A 21,491-nucleotide genomic window follows, 5' to 3' on the forward strand; every position below is an offset into this window, starting at 1 on the left:
TAAAATTAAAGAATCAATAGTCATCGCCTCTTTAAATTATATTGTGAAATCTGTATGACTTAAAACATTATCTTTTAAGTTAGATGCAATGTTATGATGTTGTAATGAATCCAGCTTTTTTATTATTAGGTTAAATTACTCCTAGATATGAAACCTAAATACAACATGAACGTCATAATACAGGTTACCATGCTTTGTTTGTTGGAGATGAATTAGGGCAAAAACAGGGCGCCAAGATGAATGTGCATCGACCTGATATGCACTATCAACCTACTACTAACTCTACTTATGTAGAATGCATAAAGAAGATAAAACCATAGCCATTTAAAGACAACGACGATAAATCAAATAACTAAATATTAACACTCTATCAAATTGCCTTAAGTGATTCCCGTTGACGATAGCGATACTTGTTTGGTCCGCTTATGAAAACATTGCCTTAAGTGATAATGCATTATCAATTATATTAAATTAAATATGCACTATCAACCTACTACTAACTCTACTTATGTTTCCTTGTGTTTCTTATGCTTCTCTTAGTTTTTGGCATGTCAGGTTCTAGCAATATTATTCACACTCTTTAATTCTGCTCATAAATTACACATTTTTGGAAAGACCCTTTGGTTTTACTCATACATAATGCCACAAGTTATTTTTTGACCTTTCAGTGTCACACTTAGGTAGTGTTTAGTATGCAAGAATGATATGAGAAATGGAATGGTTAATTGCTTGGGAATGAAAAAAGTGGTGTTTTGTTGCTTAATGGAATCGAATCATCAATTACATGTGGAATCTCATTCAATCAAAACAATTCCTTCTCAACCCCCTTCTTTCTTTTTCATTCCATTCCTCATTCACCATAGTTTCTCAACAAAACAACTACTAGAGTCGCCGCCACCACATGATTGTCACCGTCACTGTTGTCATCACCACCACCGCCTCCGCTGCCACCACTTTCGTTGCCGCCACCACCACCACCAACGCTACCACCGCCACCACCATTGTCGCTGCCTGACTACCACCACCTGACCCCCACCACTGTCGCTCCCACCCCACCATTGCTATCACTACCAACGCTACCACCGCCCCTGCTGCCTTACCGCCACCACCATCATCATTTTCCTCGCTAGAGCTACCACCACCGTCGCCATTGCAAGTTTTTTTGGTAAAAAAAAATAATTTGAGATATTAGTGTTTTTTATTTCTATTTCATTTCTATAATTTTTTTGGATATCAAATACATAGTAATAATTCATTTCATTCTTATAGGTTAACCAAACAAGACAAAGAAGTAGTAATGACCTATTTCATTTTCTCGTCCATTCCATTCATTTTCCCATTCCATCCCCCTTCATTCCACTACCTCTAGCCAAACATTATACATATGTTAAGCGGTGAGCTAGCCAATGATAAAACTGAAGCTGAAAGCTTCCATATGTTAAGCGTCCTTTCGGACATCTTCTACCTCCACCGCGTGATTGAATAACAAAAGTCATATGATTATTAATAAAGAGAAAATGTTTTCTACTAGCCATAATCAGCATTTTCTATGGTGTAATATATGTTTGTTTCATTTGGAATAAAATGTGATATGATTCCATGTATTCTAATAATGTAATAAGTTTCCTTCATAAAGTATGGATATTTCGGGGGTGTTTGGGATTCCTTTTTTTACCTTCTTATAACTTTTTATTAAGTTAATAAGTTACAACATTGTAACTTATGAAACTTTTCCTCTCACAATATAAACAATTCCAAACACCTTATTACTTTTTAAAAAGTTTATAAGTTATAAGTTGGTGAAAATAAGCAATCCTAAACACTCCCTTCATTTTAAAAGAGTTGAATAAACACTATCTCGTTGAAAAATTCTATACATATAGTAATATGTCTAACCGTGCAATTGTGATAACGATAAATTGCGTCGACCCGTCCATGGATGTGGAAAGGAACGGTCGTGCTTTCTCTAAAATTGTGTCGGCCCATGTCATATGTTTTTGGTTTGCACAGTTGTGCTTACACAAACACATATAGGGCCCGATTATTCTAAAACAATATAGTTTCATAAGGGTGCGAGTTTCTCACCGTCATGCCCATGGGTGTGAGGCCATTTTACTCCTACAATTTCATAAAAAAAAAAGCTTATTTAACATCTAATAATGTAAAAATACAATAAAAATGGGTAATGTTATGTGACAAGAATATTTATAACTTGAAACACGTCATACCACATACATATATATTGTATGTAAGAACCGATTTCGGGTGTGGTCAATAAAAGTCAAGAATCTTGTTCCAGGTATTGTCAGGTATTTGACCGGGTTTACCGGGTTTTTATTGGGTTTCGGGTCGGGTCGGGTCCGGGTGGGTTTTGATTAGGTAGAGCCTAGCCCTAGAGGCAATAGAGATGGAACATGTTCCGATGGGTCCGGGTCAGGTCCGGTTTCAGATACAATTTATCTGAGGAACCGAAATCTGATTTGTACCCACGAGTCAGTCAAGTAGGAACCGGTTATGAATCATGTCCGAAACTGGGCCCTACAATCACACATACATGTCAATATGTTTATTATAATAATTATCATTAATACAAAGAATAAAATAAATATTAATGCGTCAGCCATCAAGTATTTTCAACAGAAACTGAGTAGGAATTAGGGATGAGCATGGGATGGTACCGGTATCAACCGGTACCGATCCCGATTTTCCCGATCCCGAAAATTGGAAATTCTTGGTACCGGTACCGGTACCAAAATATTCGGTTCGGTACTGGTACCGGGAGGGTACCGGGATAGTACCGGTACCGAGGGTAAAAAATCGGGAAATACCGGTACCGTACCGGTACTTAAAACCATGGTACCGATTCGATACCGACGGTACCAAATTGGTACCGATTTCGGGATCGGTACCGGTACGGTACCGGTACCGATTTTTCTAATCCCTAGTAGGAATTAGTTCTGGATATAGCCAACAAAAGTCAAGAACCAGGTTGGGTAGGAATCGATTCCATATATGGTAAGATATTTGACCAGGTTGGGTTTCGGGTATCGTTTCTCTAAGGAACCAAAACCCAGTCCGTACCCCGCAGGTCGGGTCAAGAGGAACCGGTTCCGGGTATAGTCAACAAAAGTTAATAACAAGGTCGAGTAGGAACCTGTACCGCGTATGGTCAAACATTTGACCAAATTTGCCGGGTTTTTATCTGATTTCAGGTACGGTTTCTCTGAGGAACCAAAACCCAATTCATTCCCGCGTGTCAGGTCGGGTAAAAACTAGTTCCTGACATTTTACCCACCTTTAGTTTGGTTCATCAGTTAATTTGGTTTTAAACACACCCGTAATTATTATTATTATTATTATTATTACAAACATATACAATGTTTAGGGGTTTATATGTAACTATAACCAAAGCTTACACACACACACAGGTGCTCGTGCTCGTGTTGGTTCATCGAGAAATGGCTGCCATTTTAGCTCGCAAATCGATCTCAGCTACTCGTAATCGACAGCTTGTAAGCTTAATCTTTATTATTATATATTAATATAACGCTATTGTAATTGTGGATTAAGTTTTTGTTTGAACAAATGCAGATTTGATATTCTAGGGTTCCAATTTCATTGCTAGGTTTTTATTCGAATTGACTTGAGGAACTCGAAATTCGATTCAAACCGCATTCGAATTCGATTTAGTAATCGAATACGAATTTATGATTTTAAATTCTATCGAAATTCGAATTCAAATTATACATTTTATTTTTATACATAATTTTTTCAAGTTGTAAAGACTAAAAATTGGAAGCTCACCAGGATTGGCCGATAATAATCCTAAGTCAGTTTATCGCCACCGCCGGTACCAAATTTAAAAAAGTGGGCCCCTAATGCCCTCCCTGTTTAAAAGGAGTTAACGGCGTTATATATTTTTCTTAATTTTAAAGTAATGTTTTAGGGCTTTTGATCGGAAGGAGGTTACGAGTCGATTGATGTAAAATTTAGTTCGAAATGGTGCTCCAAGTTTATGAATCACAATTTATGATTTTAAATTCTATCGAATTCGAATCATACATTTTATTTTTATACATATTTAAAAGAATAATTATAGAACTCTTTTAAGTTGTAAAGACTAAAAATCGGAAGCTCATCATTTTGGGTTATTAGTTCATGTTATTGGAAGTTACCATTTTGAATATTAGGTGTTCGGGTCGAGTCCATTTGAATTTGATATTCAAACTCGAAGCGAATTTTGAATTCGAATTTAATTTGTCGAATTTGTTTTGAATTCGAATCCAGCTTCAAATTGTTATAGTTTGAATATTTAAATTCTATTCATTGAACACCCCACCCCTACTTGGAAAGACCCCCCCCCCCCCGGGGGGGGGGGGTTCGTGGTGAACATCTTGACTTTTGTTTTGCACTTTAAAATTTGAATGTATGATCATATATGTTCTTGTAAAAGATACGAGTAATTTCTTGATGATATGTTATATCGCTGTTTTGATTCCAGATCCTGGCAGGACAGGCGTTTCAGGGCCCTAACAATGGGACAATATCGGGTGCACGCTCATTTGCAACCAAACACTCATTCTCAACTGATAAAGGTGAAAACATTCTTGTTTATATTTATATAGTAGAAATGTAGAATGCTAATCTTTTATCAGTCATATTGTTGGTTTTGTAAATTTGCAATAGCACGTGATTCTCTGTTAGCATAGTTTATATATAACTATATAGTGATAAATAACTATATGGAACAGCAACATTGTTTCATCAATTTGAAGCAGTGAAAACATGTCGCATTGCTGATAGATGCACCAATTTACATACTGATCTGGTTTGATAGGCAATGAGATTATTTTTCATATTTCCAACAACACTGGTAGTTATTCTTGTGAATTTATATATGTTGTGGCATTGTGAACACGAAAACTCTGATATAGAAAGTGTTATGTTATGTTCTGCAGCAATGTATTGAAGTTGTGATAATTTAAATGGTAGAATAAGGAATGAGGAACTTGTCTTTGTCCTGTATTGAGAATATTTGTTAGTTATGATTCTAATTGTTCGCTCATAGTTCGAATAACTCGGTTAGCTTCCGTCTTGTTATGTACCTTTACAATCGTATGCACATAACTTATAAACTTAACTTTAAATTGCAGATGATGAGGAAAGAGAAAAGCTTGCAAAGGAGATCTCGAAAGACTGGAGTTCTGGTACTTCTCACACTGGCTCGTTTTGCTATATTTGTATTTTATTTTATTATCATTCAGTTCTAGTTTATGTTGATTAATTATGTGCAGTCTTCGAGCGCAGCATCAATACTCTATTTTTAACTGAATTGGTTCGAGGTCTGTCTTTGACACTCAAATACTTCTTTGAGCCGAAAGTTACCGTAAGCGCCTTACTTCATCTTTTTAGGGATACTATATGTGAAAACGATCCAAGTTTTTAACTTTCATCAATGAAATCATAAATATATTGAAACTGCTTTATAGGCCATCTAGTTTCATTTATGCCAGTTCTTGACTTGCCAAAAAAGCGTTGGATGACAAAAACACCCTTAAATATTGTGTAGAAACATAATACATGTGATGTGATACCAAATTACCAACATGTGACCGCATAACCACCAAAGCCTGTATCTTGTTTCACTTATATTTTGTCATATGCTGAATGATGAGTTACAAGTAAAACAAGATACTTCTTGCTAAAAGCATGTCGGATGACCAAAACCTTTTTTTTTTGTCAACAGATACATTTGATGAGATACCAGCATGTGACCACATAACCGTCCAAAGTTATTTTGTATATTGTTTCAATATTGTTTCATCATTCGTATAAGATGAAAAGTATGTATCGCTATGAACAGTATCTATCTTTTCACTTAAATGACAAAATACAAGTGAAACAAGATACAAACTTTTTTATTTTATACAAGTGAAACAAGATTACATGCAAAATTTAAAATAAAGGGCATTTTGTCAATTGGCATATCATATTTAGGTGGCCTATACAGTAGTTTATATTATATGCGAGGTCTTAATGGTAAAAGTTAAATACTTGAGTGGACTTCACATGCATTATCCCTTTATTACTACAATCTTTTGGTTATTATTTTGTAATCTAATATGTATCAATTGTTGTGATGCAGATTAATTATCCATTTGAGAAGGGTCCTTTGAGCCCTCGGTTTCGTGGTGAACACGCCCTCAGACGTTATCCAACTGGAGAAGAACGTTGTATTGCCTGTAAACTTTGTGAAGCTGTAAGTTCCACTTTTACTGATATAACTGCAGAAAATTTAAACTAGAACAGTAGAACTTACAAAGTTCCTATTGAGTATGAACTAGATATTGGTGAATTTTAGAAGCTTAACTGTTCTATGGTGTTAGAGACGTATATTTCTCGCAAGTGACTGATATATTTGAGTCTTTTTTAATATTATTATTTTTTAATACGACATTTTGGAGCTGATTATGAAAGTAACGGTTGTTTATCAGATATGCCCTGCTCAAGCTATCACCATAGAAGCCGAGGAGCGAGAAGATGGTAGCCGTAGAACAACAAGGTGAAAATACTTCTTACCCTTTCCATATTTCGAAATATGTTTGAAGCTGATTATGAAGGCATATGTATATAAATAAAGGGTATTTTAGTCTTTTTGTGCTCTGCGTCTACTCATCATTTTCTTGATCATGTTTTCAAATGGATTTTATGGTAGGTATGACATTGATATGACAAAGTGTATATACTGTGGATTCTGCCAAGAAGCATGCCCTGTTGATGCAATCGTCGAAGGCCCTAACTTTGAGTTTGCTACCGAAACCCACGAGGTTATTAATCTTTTCATTCGTAATACATTATTATTTGTACAACTTCATATATCCTTCTAGATTTCACAATCACACACACTTAACATGCGCGTGCGTGTATGAAGTGTTGAATCTTTTAGAAAAATATGTACGAAAATAATATATGTTGTTATCCTTAAATAATATTTGCATATGTGACAAATGTTGATATCTTGATTTGTGTAGGAACTCTTGTATGATAAGGAGAAGCTTCTCGAAAACGGGGATCGATGGGAAACCGAGATTGCTGAGAACCTTAGATCTGAGAGCCTTTATCGATAATTTGGTTTTCTGGTCGTTAACCTTCTGTCTTTTGAGACAATGAGACGAATAAATTCACGTTTTTTTGTCGTGAAACGTACACACTGGTTTTTGTATCTCAATTATTTGATGAAAGTTTATGTTTGTCTTAAAACCAAGACAGACCTAACATCTTGAATTTATTTACTGTTTGTGACATGTTGGTTTGATTTCTGGGTTTTTGTTGTATATTATGTGGAAGTTGTCCACTATATACGCCATATGTCAAAGTCAAATTTGAAATTTCACATTTATTTTATCTTATATTAAGCCATATATATTTAAAAATTCAATAAAATCACAGTTTTTTCTTTTAATTACTATAAATTAAAGTGAGTTAGAATTTGATTTAGCTACATAAACTTGGTAATTATAGAAAATGATCTCAGGTCGGCTGATGCGCGAGGGGCCAAAGGCTTCTAAGAAGGTGTCAGGTGGGATCGTTGATCAGGCGATCTGAACTAGCTGATACCCTACATCTATTCTTACTTGCTACACATTGACTTAATCGAATTAATTGGTTAGTGTTTTATTATCGATACATCGTAATTTAACCGAGGCATAAAAGCTAATAAAAGGTAATCAACACATGATAATTCATACATCTTACTTCTCATAAACTTCTTAATCCTCAATGGTAATCTATATGATTATTGACATGTTCTTATATACACCAGGTTCGGTTTATTAAATCAATTAACCGGGTCAAATATTTACCCGCACCGAACCCGAAGAGCCACCATTTTCTAACTCATGAACTTAAAGCCACGTCCAACTACATTTAATTTTATATTATTTGTTTTATTATTTTTTCTTAGTATTAAGTTTTTGAATGTTTTATTTTTTTATTGTTGTAGTTAACTTAGTGGAGTCATGGGTAGTTTTCTATCTTTTGTAACTTGCATGTATTAAAAGAAACTGTCACGAAAAATGAAGGCTGTTGTTTATATTGAAAAGTTTTTTTTGGTTAATTTTTTCTCAATGGATTTTGAGTAAAAATGATTTTGTCTATGCTAGCTCGATTTTGGCATCTCCAGTGGTGTTCTTAGACACGGTTTCTTATCCGGAGTGGTGTGTCTGTATCTTCGGTTAAAAATCGCAGCCCGACTATTTGTTTCGGTGGTGAATCTGTATCCGAAACAAGCCGTTGATCTATCCGTTATATATTCAATTTCAATTCCTACCCATTACAGGTGATTTTGCTATCATGTTCCATTTTGTTTTCAATCTTGTGATTACTTTACCAAACGGAATTTCGTGTTTGTGATTCGTTAAGAAATTGAGTTTGTTCATGTTAGTTCGTTAATTTTGCAAACAAATGCAAACAAACACTAACGAACACAGACAAACATATATTAATTTGAGAGTAATAATCATTAAATCAACACAAAATCCGAAAGTCACCACGTAATATCAAAAAAAAAAAAGCTTAGTTTTCAGTACCGAATCGCTATCACATTCTAAGTTTTCATTACCAGGATGGTAGGTACGATACCGATATTTCTCGAATTTTGCACGAAATACCGATACCGAACCGAACATTTCAGTAACAATACCGGTATCGTCCCGAGTTGATCGCTAGTGCAAATAAATGCTCTCAAAAACATTTTATTTTCGAAACGTATATAATACATTCATTAATTAAATAGAATTAATTGATCAACCATAACAGTCCGTATTATTATTCGTTATTTTCTACATCACCGGAAACTGAACAAACAATTATCACCGGCGATGATCCGAGCGGTTATAATAATCAACGATCAAGGCAAACCACGTCTCATCAAATTCTACGATTATCAGGTTCTCTCTAATAATATTATTCTTATTATTAATAACCGGATCATAATCAGTTTAGTTTCAATTTCAATTAATTGCAAGGTTAGCCGGTGGAGAAACAACAGGAAATCATTCGGAATATATATTCAGGTCTTAATTCATCGCTAATTTATTTGTGCTTTTAATTGTTTTTGTTTATTGTTGTTGTTATTAAGCTCATAAGCTGTGATTAGAAATTAGAAATAGGATTAGCTAGCTGATTGATTCATATTATGCTAGATTTCGGATCTGTAATTATGTAAATATGGAATTAGGTAGTGAAATTATTATTATTATTATTATTATATTGTGCATTTTGTGCTTTGGACATTGTGGCCCTAGGTTAAGGCTGTAAGCGAACCGAACAAGGCATTGTTGATGTTCGTTCGTTAAGCTTTTAGCGGACAAACAAACGATTCAGGAGCACAAACGAACGAGAACGACAGTGTATTGTTTGATTTTGCAATACGATTTGTTAATTTGATCGCTGATATTTATGAAGGTGTGTTTTCATCGCGAATTTGTGCTTTTAATCGTGTTCATCTATCATTGTTATTAAGCTAATAGGCTGTGATTAGAAATTAGAAATAGGATTATCTATCTGAATGATTCATATTATGCTAGATTCCAGATCTATAATCATGTAAATATGAAATTAGGTAGTGAAAATGTGAAATTATTATCATTATTGTGCATTTCCTGCTGTGGACATTGTGGCCCTAGGTTAAAGCTGTAAACGAACCGAACCGAACCGAATAAGGCATTGTTGATGTCCGTTTGTTAAGCTTTTAGCGGACAAACGAACGGTTCAGGAGCACAAACGAACGAGAACGACAGTGTATTGTTTGATTTTGCAATATGATTTGTTAATTTGATAGCGGATATCTACGCAGGTGTGTTTTCATCGCGAATTTGTGCTTTTAATCGTGTTCATCTATCATTGTTATTAAGCTAATAGGCTGTGATTAGAAATTAGAAATAGGATTATCTATCTGAATGATTCATATTATGCTAGATTCCAGATCTATAATCATGTAAATATGAAATTAGGTAGTGAAAATGTGAAATTATTATCATTATTGTGCATTTCCTGTTGTGGACATTGTGGCCCTAGGTTAAGGCTGTAAGTGAACCGAACCGAACCGAATAAGGCATTGTTGATGTTTGTTCATTAAGATTTTAGCAGACGAACGAACGGTTCATGAGCGCAAACAGTGTATTGTTTTTATTATGCAATGTGGTTTGTTGATTTTGATAAATTGTAGGTTGAGTTTGTGGTTTAGGTTTTGTGATTGACGTAATTTGATCGCGAATATTTACGCAGGTGTGTTTTCATCTCGAATATGTGTTTTTAATCGTGTTCGTCTATCTTTGTTATTAAGCTCATAAATTGTGATTAGAAATTAGTAATAGGAGTGTCTATCTTATTGATTCATTTTATGCTATATTCGGATATATAGTTGCTTAAATATGGAATTAGATAGTGAAATTATTATTGTGCATTCTGTGTTGTAGACATTGTGGCTCTAGGTTAAGGCTGTAAGCGAACCGAACCGAACCGAATAAGGAATTGGTGATGTTCATTCGTTAAGATTTTAGCGTACAAACGAACGGTTCAGGAGCACAAACGAACGAGAACGAATAGTGTATTGTTTTTATTTTGCAATGTGATGTGTTGATAAATTGTAGGTTGAATTTGTAGTTTAGGTTTTGTGATTGACGTAATTTGATCGCGGATATTTAACGCAGGTGGTTTTCATCGCTAATTTGTGTTTTTAATCGTGCTCGTCTATCGTTGTTATTAAGCTCATAAGCTGTGATTAGAAATTAGCAATAGGATTATCTATCTGAATGATAGATTCCAGATCTATAATTATGTAAATATGGAATTAGGTAGTGAAATTATTATTATTGTGCATTTTGTGTTGTGGGCATTGTGGCCCTAGGTTAAGGCTGTAAGGCATTGTTCATGTTTGTTTATTAAGCTTTTAGCGAACAAGCGAGTGGTTCGGTTCGATTTGTAATTGAGCCAAGCAACATGCAAGCCCTTGCTCGGTTCAGCTTGGCTCGGTTCGATTTTAAGCCGGTCGGTTCGGTTCGATTTGTAATTGAGCCAAGGAACATACAAGCCCTTGCTCGGTTCAGCACGGCTCGTGAACAACCCTAATCAAAATCAACAAATCACATTGCAAACCAAATGGTACATTGTTCGTGATCGTTCAGTCGCGTTCATTAGTCATTACCCGTTCACGAACACGAATTTTTGTTTGGTTAGCTGTTCACGAACCAATTGGCATAAATCAAACCGAGCTAAAATCAAGAGAGCATTTTTCGAGTGGTATCGAGTGAATTTAGGAGCATTACTCTTCAGGGCCGGCCTAGGGGTGTGGCCGGGTAGTCGACGGCCACAGGCCCGACACCCCGCTAGGCCCGAAATTTTTTTTAAAAAAAAAATTATATGTATTTTTATGAAATTAATTATGTATAATCAATGTTTCAACATAATTTCATAACCACTAGCTTGGTCTAGTGGCAAAGATGTTTCAACATATTTTCGAGTGGTATCGAGTGAATTTAGGAGCATTACTCTTCAGGGCCGGCCTAGGGGTGTGGCCGGGTAGTCGACGGCCACAGGCCCGACACCCCGCTAGGCCCGAAATTTTTTTTTAAAAAAAAATTATATGTATTTTTATGAAATTAATTATGTATAATCAATGTTTCAACATAATTTCATAACCACTAGCTTGGTCTAGTGGCAAAGATGTATGACATCCAACCAAGAGGTTCTGGTTTCTAGTCTTAGTTGAGACATTTTTATGTTTATTTTTATACACAGGTTTTTTATACAACTCAAATCATAGCTAAGTAAGCCCACTTCAAATTAAATTGTTTAAACCCAAAAAAAATGTTCGTTTTACTTAAGGTCCAAAAAAATTTCGTCTTTTTGGAGCCGGCCCTGTTACACTTTCCCTTTTTACACTTTAAAATTTATTGTAAGAAACAAGTTTGAAGTTGAATATAAAATACAACAACATAAATTGGTAGTTTTATAAGAACACAAGTTTGAAGTTGGATATAATATATATAAAACAGTTAATAATTAAAAAATAGTTATTTATATAGTTATATATGCACAAATATATAATTTATTTTTATAATCAATCTTGAATATTAAAATGCTGAGTACTAAATATAGTTATGTTTTACTTATTAATCATTTAAAGTCTGTTTTAAACAGTTAATAATTAAAAAATAGTTATTTATATAGTTATATATGCACAAATATATAATTTATTTTTATAATCAATCTTGAATATTAAAATGCTGAGTACTAAATATAGTTATGTTTTACTTATTAATCATTTAAAGTCTGTTTTAAACAGTTAATAATTAAAAAATAGTTATTTATATAGTTATATATGCACAAATATATAATTTATTTTTATAATCAATCTTGAATATTAAAATGCTGAGTACTAAATATAGTTATGTTTTACTTATTAATCATTTAAAGTACATGAAGATTCAATGAATAAAAAATAATTATACTTATAATTCAATATTTCAATATTTAAGATAAAATTAAAATAAATTGTGTATTTGTGCATATATAATAATATATAAAATTAATTAAAAATATTCGAGCCGAACCGAACGGACCTTTGCTGTTTACAACCGAAATGAGTGGAGCGACTCGTTTACAATCGAGCGAAAAAACGAGCGATCATTTTCCAAGCAATTTCCGAGCGAGCGGAGAGCGGTTTGGACAGCCCTAATTTTGATAAACTGTAGGTTGAATTTGTAGTTTAGGTTTTGTGATTGATGTAATTTGATCGCAGATATTTACGCAGGTCTATTTTGATTGCGAGTTTGTGTTGTTAATCTTATAATATTGATTATACAAGTATCAGGCTGATTGGTTTGTTTACATTCCAAATAGATTCCGTTCCTGTTAATTCTGATTTTCGGATCCATAATAAGTGCGCAAATATGAAATTAAATAGAGAAATTATTGTGCATTCTGTGTCGTGGACATTGTAATTTGTAACCCTAGGAGTTATTACTAGCTGTCTAGTTGAAGCTTTGATCATTTTAGATTAAGAAAATCTTCACATGATGTGGTTAAGCTGTGATTGATAATACGATAATCAGGCTGATCGATTGGTTTTCATGCCAAAATGAATCCATTGTGTATTACATCTGATTTCGAATCCATAATTGTCTAAATATGGAATTAGATAGAGAAATTATTGTGCATTTTGTGTTGTGGACATTGTAATTTGTAATCCTATGAGTTATTGTAATTATTGTGCGTTTTGTGTCATGAACAGTTCTATGCAGTAGACCTGAGAATGTGAGCAACTTTGTTCAAGATTCAACTTTTGGACCGGTATGCATATTTTTTAATGTTATATGTTGAATAAGATCGCGTGTCAAACCGCTAAGATGAATTACCCTTTTCAGTACTTAGTTTCTCTCTTTTAGCGTATAATATTCACTGGTGTTGGTCCTTCTGTGTGCTTGGGATTGACAATTAGGCTGAAAAGATAGTCTATACTCTTATTGTTTAAACTTGAAAGTAACATATTAGTAGCTTTCATTCTTCACAATAAAGTTGTGTAAACGGGAAGGAAGGACACAAATAGCCTTTATTATTCTTATAATTCCCATGTTCCAGAATATGACGGAAATTTTATATCATAGAAACAAGTGCCATTAACTTCATAATAGAAACAGAGCTCTACGTGTTTCTACTTTAGCTAAACGAAGATTACATTAATGTTCTACCGTTTGGCCCGTTAGAGAAAATGCATAACCCAAATCTGCTTATACACCCGTAAACGAATTGAAATTGCCACCTTAAAGGAAACCTTTCCGGTTTCTAGCTTACATAACTCTCCATATTTTCTAGCTTACATAACTCTCCATATTGTGTTTTCTACCTAATAGATTACAGATATTAACATTGGTTTCCTTTTTAAAATATTCTCATATCAAAATATACCTTTGAGGTGTTCTATGCTGACTAGCATTTCTTGCCATTTTGCTAATTGCTTGTTTTATAATCTTAAAATTTTCAAGTATACAATAATTACAAAAAGGTCCTTGTGCCTGCAGGATACCCGACTTGTGTACAAGACTTTCGCTACACTATACTTCATTGTCATATTTGATGAGTCTGAAAATGAACTTGCCATACTAGATCTTATGCAAGGTATGTCTGCTTTTAGTTTGATATTGTGTGTGTATATCTTGTAGTAATTATGTTTTAATATCTCAAATTTCAGTATTCGTGGAGACGTTAGACAAGTGTTTCCATAACGTGTGCGAGCTTGATATCGTTTTCAATTTCAACAAGGTTAATTCTCTCTCTTTTCCTCTATTCATTCCATGTGAATGATAACGAAATCCGCTTATTAAAACTATTTATTTCATATCTTGTTACAAATTTTAATAAACAATACCATTGTTCTCGTATCATATTGATATTCACTCGTGGGACCCATCAATACTCTGCCTCAATTCAATTTGCAGGTGCATACCATCCTCAATGAGATTATTTTGGGTGGTCAAGTTGTCGAAATGAGTTCTTCTGAAGTCGTCAAATCTGTTGACGAAATTTCATGGTCTCTCTCTCTCTCTCTCTCTCTCTCTCTCTCACACACGCGCATATTACAGAACTAAAACTACGTGCGTTTGTGCAGGCTGGAGAAGACCCCAAACTCAATCGTGCGAGTGACAAAATCCATATCCGGTTGGCAGGGACGATAAACATCATAACTTGTATTATGTCGTTTAAATTTAACTGCGCCTCGTTTCTTGTAGCCATAAATATGGACATGGACTCTGTTTTTTTTACTTATGGACTCTGTTTTTTTAGTTCTGGACATATTTTTATATGCAGCGTAGGTGTGTGCTTGCGTATGGTGTTACCGTAATCATAAAACAAACTAAAAAGACCAATAAATAATCTTAATTTAGATAAAAACAAAATCCATTCCAATTTACAACTCCACAAAAGAAGAAAAAAATAAAAACACCCACCAATTACAACTAGAAATCTCATGGTTTTAACAACCATAAACAACAAAACCGGGTTTTTTTTTTCTATCTCTATATATTGCAATTTTTATGTCTCTAACAAAGGAAACAAATCTTCTGTATCATCAACTTTTACCTGCCATGGTGGGTTGGGGGTGTACTTAGATGCATTATTAACAAAGAATAATAATCAATCTATCTCCATCAATGCCCACTGTCGGATCTCGCCTCGTCTTGCGCATCCAACGGTTCAGGAAACACATCCTTCGAATGCTTTCGGTTTGACGACGAATGATCACCGTTATTACCATTTTGCCCGCCACTCCCCGACTGTGACCCGCTAGTCCCCGACCGCTTAAGACTACTCGGTCCTGCCCCTACCGCCACGTCAACCGAACTCTGCTGCCGCCAGCTACTAAACAAAGCTGCGTTCCATGAACCCCGAGAAGACGGTGTACGCATCCGAGCCGAGCTTCCGCTTTCTTCTCTAACTACCTTTAACGGGTTTTCTAAAGCTTTAAACACGTATCTCATAAGCGGTCTTCGGGCGGGCTTCGGGTTGAGACAAGATCTTGCCACAACTGCCATGGCCCACACTTCTTCTAACAAATCTTCGTCTATGATTAACGAGGGGTCTACGATGTTTGTCACGAGTTCTTTGTCGTATATGTTGATATATGGAAGTATCGAATCTAGTAACTCTTTTGTGGATGAATCGTTCGATGCACTAATTCCCATTTTGCCCGTTACAAGCTCCAGTAACACCTTACCGAAACAGTACACGTCATACGCACATGTGGCGGTCGCTTGCCCTAATATTGAAAGTACAAACAAATTTAAGTCACATTTAAATTTTTTCTGAAAAATGGAAATTAAAAAACATAAAAATAACTAGAAATAAGATCAAGAAACATACCAGAAGCACCTTGTTCAGAAGTCCTGCATCAAACAAACAAAAATTTCTGATTAAAACAGCGAATTTAAATGATTTACCACAAAAATGTTTATAATTTGTATACTTCTTAAACAATGTAATAACATACTCATATATAATTAAGTAATTAACAACATTGGAAATAATCAGATTTAACCTAATAACTCGGATATCCGTATCAGTAAAACGTTTGATCTATGTTTCTATAAAATCTACTAGTTATCGTGTTCTTGGTAATTTAAGAAATACATTTATTCAGTATCTAAATCCAACCTAAAAAATTAAAGCAACAACCATAGTATAATTTATTATACACATTATATATTTTAAAAATTTTATTTAAGCGCGCCTTTTCTTTCTCAAGCCCTCGTTTTTTTTTTTGCGCCTTGCGCCTAGGCTCCAAGTGAGGCCTATGCACATTGAGTGCGCCTAGCACATTTGATAACTATGGCTACTACAAACTAAAAGTCGCAGCAATTATCAAAATCATGCTAATTTTGACCCGAGTGATTATCTTTTTCAAGTTTTAACTTGTATGTTTCAAAGACGCATACATTAAATCATAATACCCTAAAAGCAGGTTCTTTTAAAAGTGCATACATTATATATGTATTAGGGTTAACCTACATATATCCATTTTGTCATGCAATTCACCTGAAAATCATAACTAAACAAGGGAAAAACACACGTAATCATATAACGACAAGCAATCGAATACGACCTGAAAACGACAAATAAAAACAAAAAAAAAACTTTCCAATTATAGGCCTTGATGTATGGAACTATACTCCCTAAGCATAAAAACAAAATCCATTTGGCATATAAAGACAAGTTTCTTGATTATAATATTTAAGCATAATAAGCATGTTTGTTTTTAGGTTTTGAGTACTTACTGAGGTAATCTAAGCAACCTTGTGAACCGACTCGAGTGACTGTCCCCTTCTTGTACACACACTTCACTTAAGCTCCCGAACCGCACCTCGTATTTATCATCGAGAAGTATACTACTTGCTTGAACATCTCTTCATTAACAAAACAAAAACACCAAGTTTTAATAAAAGAAAAAAAATGCATTTTAGCAAAAAATATACCACTAAATAGACTATTTCATTATACGAATATTCGTGTTTCTTTTGATCTGTCACATGTATGCCTGCTAATTATGGTTACGCTATTTTAAGAAAATGACGAATTTTCATATGCATCCTTAAAGTTTAGAAATTCATGCTTGTATTATTTATCGTTCTAAATTTCATGATATCATGTTTACTCGTTAAAAGCACGCAAAAATACAATATGTATTCATTCTAGAGTATACAACATTAAACAAATACTTATAACAATCTGTTAAAACCTAATAAACATATAAAAAAACAAAGTATTACTGCAAAACATTGCAATGAATATTGTGCTATTCGTTTATTCAAAAAACTCGGCTGTTTGGGGGGGGGGGGGGGTTGTTTAAATATGGTTTTTGTAGTGTTTTGCAAGGGTAAATATTATCAAATATTGAAAATTTTATGTAAATGTTAGAGCTTTTATGAGGATATATATGACATTAACACACATTTTAATAGTAAACCATAATTAGCAACCATATGTGTGACGATTTAATGCACTTTATGCGATGCAGATAAAAAAAATGCCATTTTTGCATGTTTTTAGATTTGAAACACACACACACACACACACACACACGCATATATATAGCATATATCTTATTATACCTGTGAACAATGGGCGGAACACAATCATGATGAAGAAAAGTAAGCGCTTCAGCAGCGTCTAACGCAATCTTTAATCTAGTAATCCAATCCAACGACTGTAAACTATCATCATCTTCATCACTTATCCTATACATCGAGCCCGCCAAATCCCCATTCGGCATGTGCCCGTACACCAAAAACTTTGCATTCTCATTCTCCAAACAATATCCCAAAAGCGGCACCAATCGCGCATGCGCCACCTTACTAAAAAAATCCAACTCCACCATACACTTGTCCTCCTTCCCGGGCCCCATTTCGAATCGTTTAACTACCACAAACGTCCCCCCTTCGAGAACACCTTTAAAAATATCCGCTGCGTGACCCTTTTTTATCAGATTTTCGGGACTTAAATCATTAGTCGCTGCGAGAATCTGCTTGTAAGTAAACGAGTCTCCCAAGCGTGCAAGATTTAGCACCGCCGCCGCCACCTCGGGAGGCGGCGGCTCGGCTGCAGCCGGGGCGGGTCCCACACCTGTCCCTCGTTGACTAGCTGCAGGCCGTTTCCGACAGCATACAACTATTAACACGACAATCGCTAAAAGTATTACAAGACCAACACCACCCAAAACCGCAGCCAATATTATCCACTTTCGGTTACTATCGCCGTCGCCGCCACGTGGCGGCGACGGCACCGTCCCGTTCGGTAACCCGAAGTTATCAAACTGTAAACCTTTTAAAGAATAAAACGTTGCGCATTCCCGCACCGTTTTCTGACCCGTCGTGTTTCGAAGGCAGTTTCGGTTTAACGAAACGACACCCCTCGACCCGTTACGCAAATAATCCGGTACCTTACCTTGCAGGTAATTATACGACAAATCCACCGAATCAAAACTCCTCAAAACCGGCATTATGTTCCCGTAAAACATATTATGCGAAAGATTCAACACCCGAGATGTAAAGTTCCCAACTTTCGGAAGCTCACCCGTAAAATTATTAACCGAAATGTCCACGAATCTCAAACCCGAAACCCCCCACAACGCACTCGGAATCTCACCCGTAAAATTATTATGATCCAAAACCAAACTTTCCAACTTACTCCCATCACTAAACAACTCACCCGACAAGTTCCCGGTTAACACATTCTTCCTAACAACCAACCGCTGCAAGCTCGTTAACCTTTTAAATTCTTTCGGTAACTCCCCACTAAACGCATTCGACCCGAGATCAAGAAAAACCAATGTGGTAACATTACTTAACATTGCCACCGAACCCGAAAGACTATTACCCGAAAAATTTAAAACCCGGAGATTCGGTAAGTTCCCGAGACTCTCCGGGATCACACCCGACAAGTAATTCAACGACATATCCAACATCGAAATACTCGTTAACGACCCGAACGAGTCCGGGATCGACCCGGTAAGCGTGTTGTTCGACAAATCAAGAACCGAGAGACGGGTCAACAACCCGAGACTATCCGGAACCGACCCGGATAGCGAATTACCCGAAAGATACAAAACCCCCAAATTTGTCAACCCGGAAAAACTATCCGGAACCGACCCGATAATCCGACAAACCCTAAGATCAAGAATCTGTAAATTGGGCAATTGGGTAGCGAATTGGACCGGAATTGAACCGGGTAATGGGAAATTGGAGGCATTGAAGAAAACCAAGTTGGTTAAATTGGTGAAATCGATTGAAAACTGCGGGTTTTTGTTGCCGATTCGGGTTCTTTTGAACCCGGATATGTTTATACCCGAAACGGTGCCGTTTTGGCAAGTGATACCCACCCAGTTCGTACAGTGGTTTGATTTAATCGGCCATTGTTTTGATCGTATGCCCAGTGTTGACCGGATTTGTAATAGAGCTGCCCGTTCTGCCCGGAATCTGGCCGTATTATTATTATTGTTGAAAGATTGTTGGAATGTGGAATTGAAGAAGAAGAATATTAACGAAATTGCGACGAGAATGTTATTATTATTATGTGACATTATTTTTATTATTATTGTTATTATTATTATTACATTGTTCGTACCTTGGAACGGAAAATGGGAGTGCGGTGAAGATCCGGTGAGGAGGGGAGGACGTTGACTGGAGGTAAGTGGTGGTGGGAGTGTAAATATATATATATATATGTGTATATATATATGTGTGTGTATGATGTAGATACAGATGGGCGTGTGTATAGGTGATAGTAATAATAATATTGTGTGTGGGTGTATGAGTCCAAAAGTAAGTGATTTTGCTTGAGTTAACATGTTATTGTCTAAATCTATATCTTATTATTATTATTATTATTATTATTATTATATCTATCAGATGAATTTTTTAATTTTCATTTCATTTCCTTAATTATAAGATTAAAAACATAAAAAAAGATAAAAAAAAAAGATAAAAGAATATGCAGCTCACGAAGTACGTATATGTAACTTACGGAGTTATATATATGTATCTCTTACGAGATACATATATATAGTATACAAGTTACATATACACACTTCGTGGCTGCATATTCTTTTATTGTTTTTTCAAAAAAATTTTACGTTTTTAACTTTATAATTAAGAAAATGAAAAGAAAATTAAAAAATTTGATTGGGTTTGTAGTGGTTTTATTGGTTTCTATATAAATTTTTAGTTTTCTGACTTTCTCTGATCATTTCCCGTGTACACACTACATAAATTATATGGATATATGATTACACAATGATAAGAATGATATACGACATTTAATTTTATAACTAATATTGAAAAGTAGCAATTATACTGTATATATTTGTTATATTGTATATGTATTTAGAGACAACATAAATTATATTTATTGATGTTTGATTACACTTTAGTAATAATAATATTACAACATTTAATTTCATTGATTAATATTGAAATTACTAGATATTAATTCAATGTATCTTGATGGCAAGAGTGCAGACAAGTCGGCTAGTTTTGACTCACGAGAGTTGTTATTTTTTAAAAGCTTATGATCAGCTTGTTTGTTATTTATTAAATATTTTTATAGGTTTTTTTTTAATTATTTTGTATATTTTTAGAAAAAACCTTGATCGCGCTCGTGTAGTACTTTAAAGAAGGCAAAGCTCGGCTTGAGTTGTGTGTGCAAAGTTAAATTAATACATGAAAGCTTGAAATAGGTAGACTTAAATATACACATGGTTTGTTAAGGCTTGACGAGCCTAACCAAGCTTCTCATACATAGTTTGAGTTCAGGTTCGCTAACTAAACGAGCTTTATTTGATGCTCGAGATCAGCTCGTTTCGAGCTTCTTCTTTTGTTTGTATCAATTTGAGTTCAAGTAGCTTGCAAGTGGCTCAACTTGTTTGCACCCATAAAGACATATAAGGATTAATTAATGCAACAAAATTAAACTTTATAATTATAGATGTTAAAAAAAATAGAATAATTATTTATAGCATTTATTTCTCTGTGATTAATATATACACGGTCAAATTCAGAATAATATTTGACAGGCTATGTTGAACTAATGAAATTGGTAATTACATAAATAAAATTATACTAAATAACATATTTAAATATTTAAGTATACAAAATTGAATTGAAGTTTCATATTTCATAATCTGATATAGGGAAATAATAACTTCAAGATGTAATTTTATAAACACAGCTGGATGTTTAATAAAGAAAGGTTTGATCCACCTAAATGTATAAATGTTGATATATTAATGTAATAATTTAATAAAATTTACATAATTATAATATTAAATATTTTAGAAAGTTTGACATGTTGTTTGGCCAAAAAGGATGGCACTGCTGGCAATCTAATGGTCCACATCTTTGATTATTCAAAGTAGATCCTTTAATTCCTTTTAAATATCC

At 34.6% G+C, this 21,491-nt stretch overlaps 3 protein-coding genes across 3 annotated transcripts; 2 read left to right on the forward strand and 1 right to left on the reverse strand.

The window, feature by feature from the left end:
- The first annotated feature begins 3,411 nt into the window (after positions 1–3,411).
- LOC143579064 (NADH dehydrogenase [ubiquinone] iron-sulfur protein 8, mitochondrial) lies at positions 3,412–7,365 on the forward strand. Its single transcript, XM_077062474.1, has 8 exons — positions 3,412–3,512; positions 4,502–4,595; positions 5,154–5,207; positions 5,295–5,386; positions 6,146–6,259; positions 6,495–6,562; positions 6,716–6,827; positions 7,032–7,365. The coding sequence occupies exons 1-8, from the start codon at positions 3,459–3,461 to the stop codon at positions 7,125–7,127; spliced, it is 684 nt and encodes a 227-aa protein (XP_076918589.1). The 5' UTR covers positions 3,412–3,458; the 3' UTR covers positions 7,128–7,365.
- A 1,439-nt stretch (positions 7,366–8,804) lies between these two features.
- LOC143579065 (AP-3 complex subunit sigma-like) lies at positions 8,805–14,820 on the forward strand. The gene is made up of 7 exons (XM_077062475.1): positions 8,805–8,948; positions 9,032–9,074; positions 13,295–13,353; positions 14,082–14,178; positions 14,252–14,322; positions 14,499–14,590; positions 14,669–14,820. Exons 1-7 carry the CDS (start codon positions 8,880–8,882, stop codon positions 14,733–14,735), a joined length of 498 nt encoding a protein of 165 aa, XP_076918590.1. The 5' UTR covers positions 8,805–8,879; the 3' UTR covers positions 14,736–14,820.
- An 82-nt stretch (positions 14,821–14,902) lies between these two features.
- On the reverse strand, positions 14,903–19,853 carry LOC143579053 (putative LRR receptor-like serine/threonine-protein kinase At2g16250). Its single transcript, XM_077062465.1, has 4 exons — positions 17,667–19,853; positions 16,833–16,961; positions 15,922–15,944; positions 14,903–15,817 (listed from the first exon to the last, which is right to left on the reverse strand). The coding sequence occupies exons 1-4, from the start codon at positions 19,631–19,633 to the stop codon at positions 15,210–15,212; spliced, it is 2,727 nt and encodes a 908-aa protein (XP_076918580.1). The 5' UTR covers positions 19,634–19,853; the 3' UTR covers positions 14,903–15,209.
- Positions 19,854–21,491: the final 1,638 nt, after the last annotated feature.

The sequence above is a fragment of the Bidens hawaiensis genome, unplaced genomic scaffold (genome assembly GCF_021521415.1).
Source record: "Bidens hawaiensis isolate Kalapana, Puna unplaced genomic scaffold, B.hawaiensis_p1.1 tig00029595_1, whole genome shotgun sequence".
NCBI classification, from domain to species: Eukaryota; Viridiplantae; Streptophyta; class Magnoliopsida; order Asterales; family Asteraceae; genus Bidens; species Bidens hawaiensis.

What these genes read in the sequence shown, in the direction of transcription:
- LOC143579064 (XM_077062474.1), top strand. Translation starts at nt 3,459, where the DNA reads ATGGCTGCCATTTTAGCTCGCAAATCGATCTCAGCTACTCGTAATCGA. An exon ending in CTACTCGTAATCGACAGCTT is followed by an intron (nt 3,513 to 4,501) that starts GTAAGCTTAATC and finishes TTTTGATTCCAG; the next exon opens with ATCCTGGCAGGACAGGCGTT. An exon ending in CTCATTCTCAACTGATAAAG is followed by an intron (nt 4,596 to 5,153) that starts GTGAAAACATTC and finishes TTTAAATTGCAG; the next exon opens with ATGATGAGGAAAGAGAAAAG.
- LOC143579065 (XM_077062475.1), top strand. Translation starts at nt 8,880, where the DNA reads ATGATCCGAGCGGTTATAATAATCAACGATCAAGGCAAACCACGTCTC. An exon ending in CATTCGGAATATATATTCAG is followed by an intron (nt 9,075 to 13,294) that starts GTCTTAATTCAT and finishes TGTCATGAACAG; the next exon opens with TTCTATGCAGTAGACCTGAG. An exon ending in TCGTTTTCAATTTCAACAAG is followed by an intron (nt 14,323 to 14,498) that starts GTTAATTCTCTC and finishes TTCAATTTGCAG; the next exon opens with GTGCATACCATCCTCAATGA.
- LOC143579053 (XM_077062465.1), bottom strand. Translation starts at nt 19,633, where the DNA reads ATGTCACATAATAATAATAACATTCTCGTCGCAATTTCGTTAATATTC. An exon ending in AGGTTGCTTAGATTACCTCA is followed by an intron (nt 15,945 to 16,832) that starts GTAAGTACTCAA and finishes TGTTTGATGCAG; the next exon opens with GACTTCTGAACAAGGTGCTT. An exon ending in TTCTGAACAAGGTGCTTCTG is followed by an intron (nt 15,818 to 15,921) that starts GTATGTTTCTTG and finishes TTTCAATATTAG; the next exon opens with GGCAAGCGACCGCCACATGT.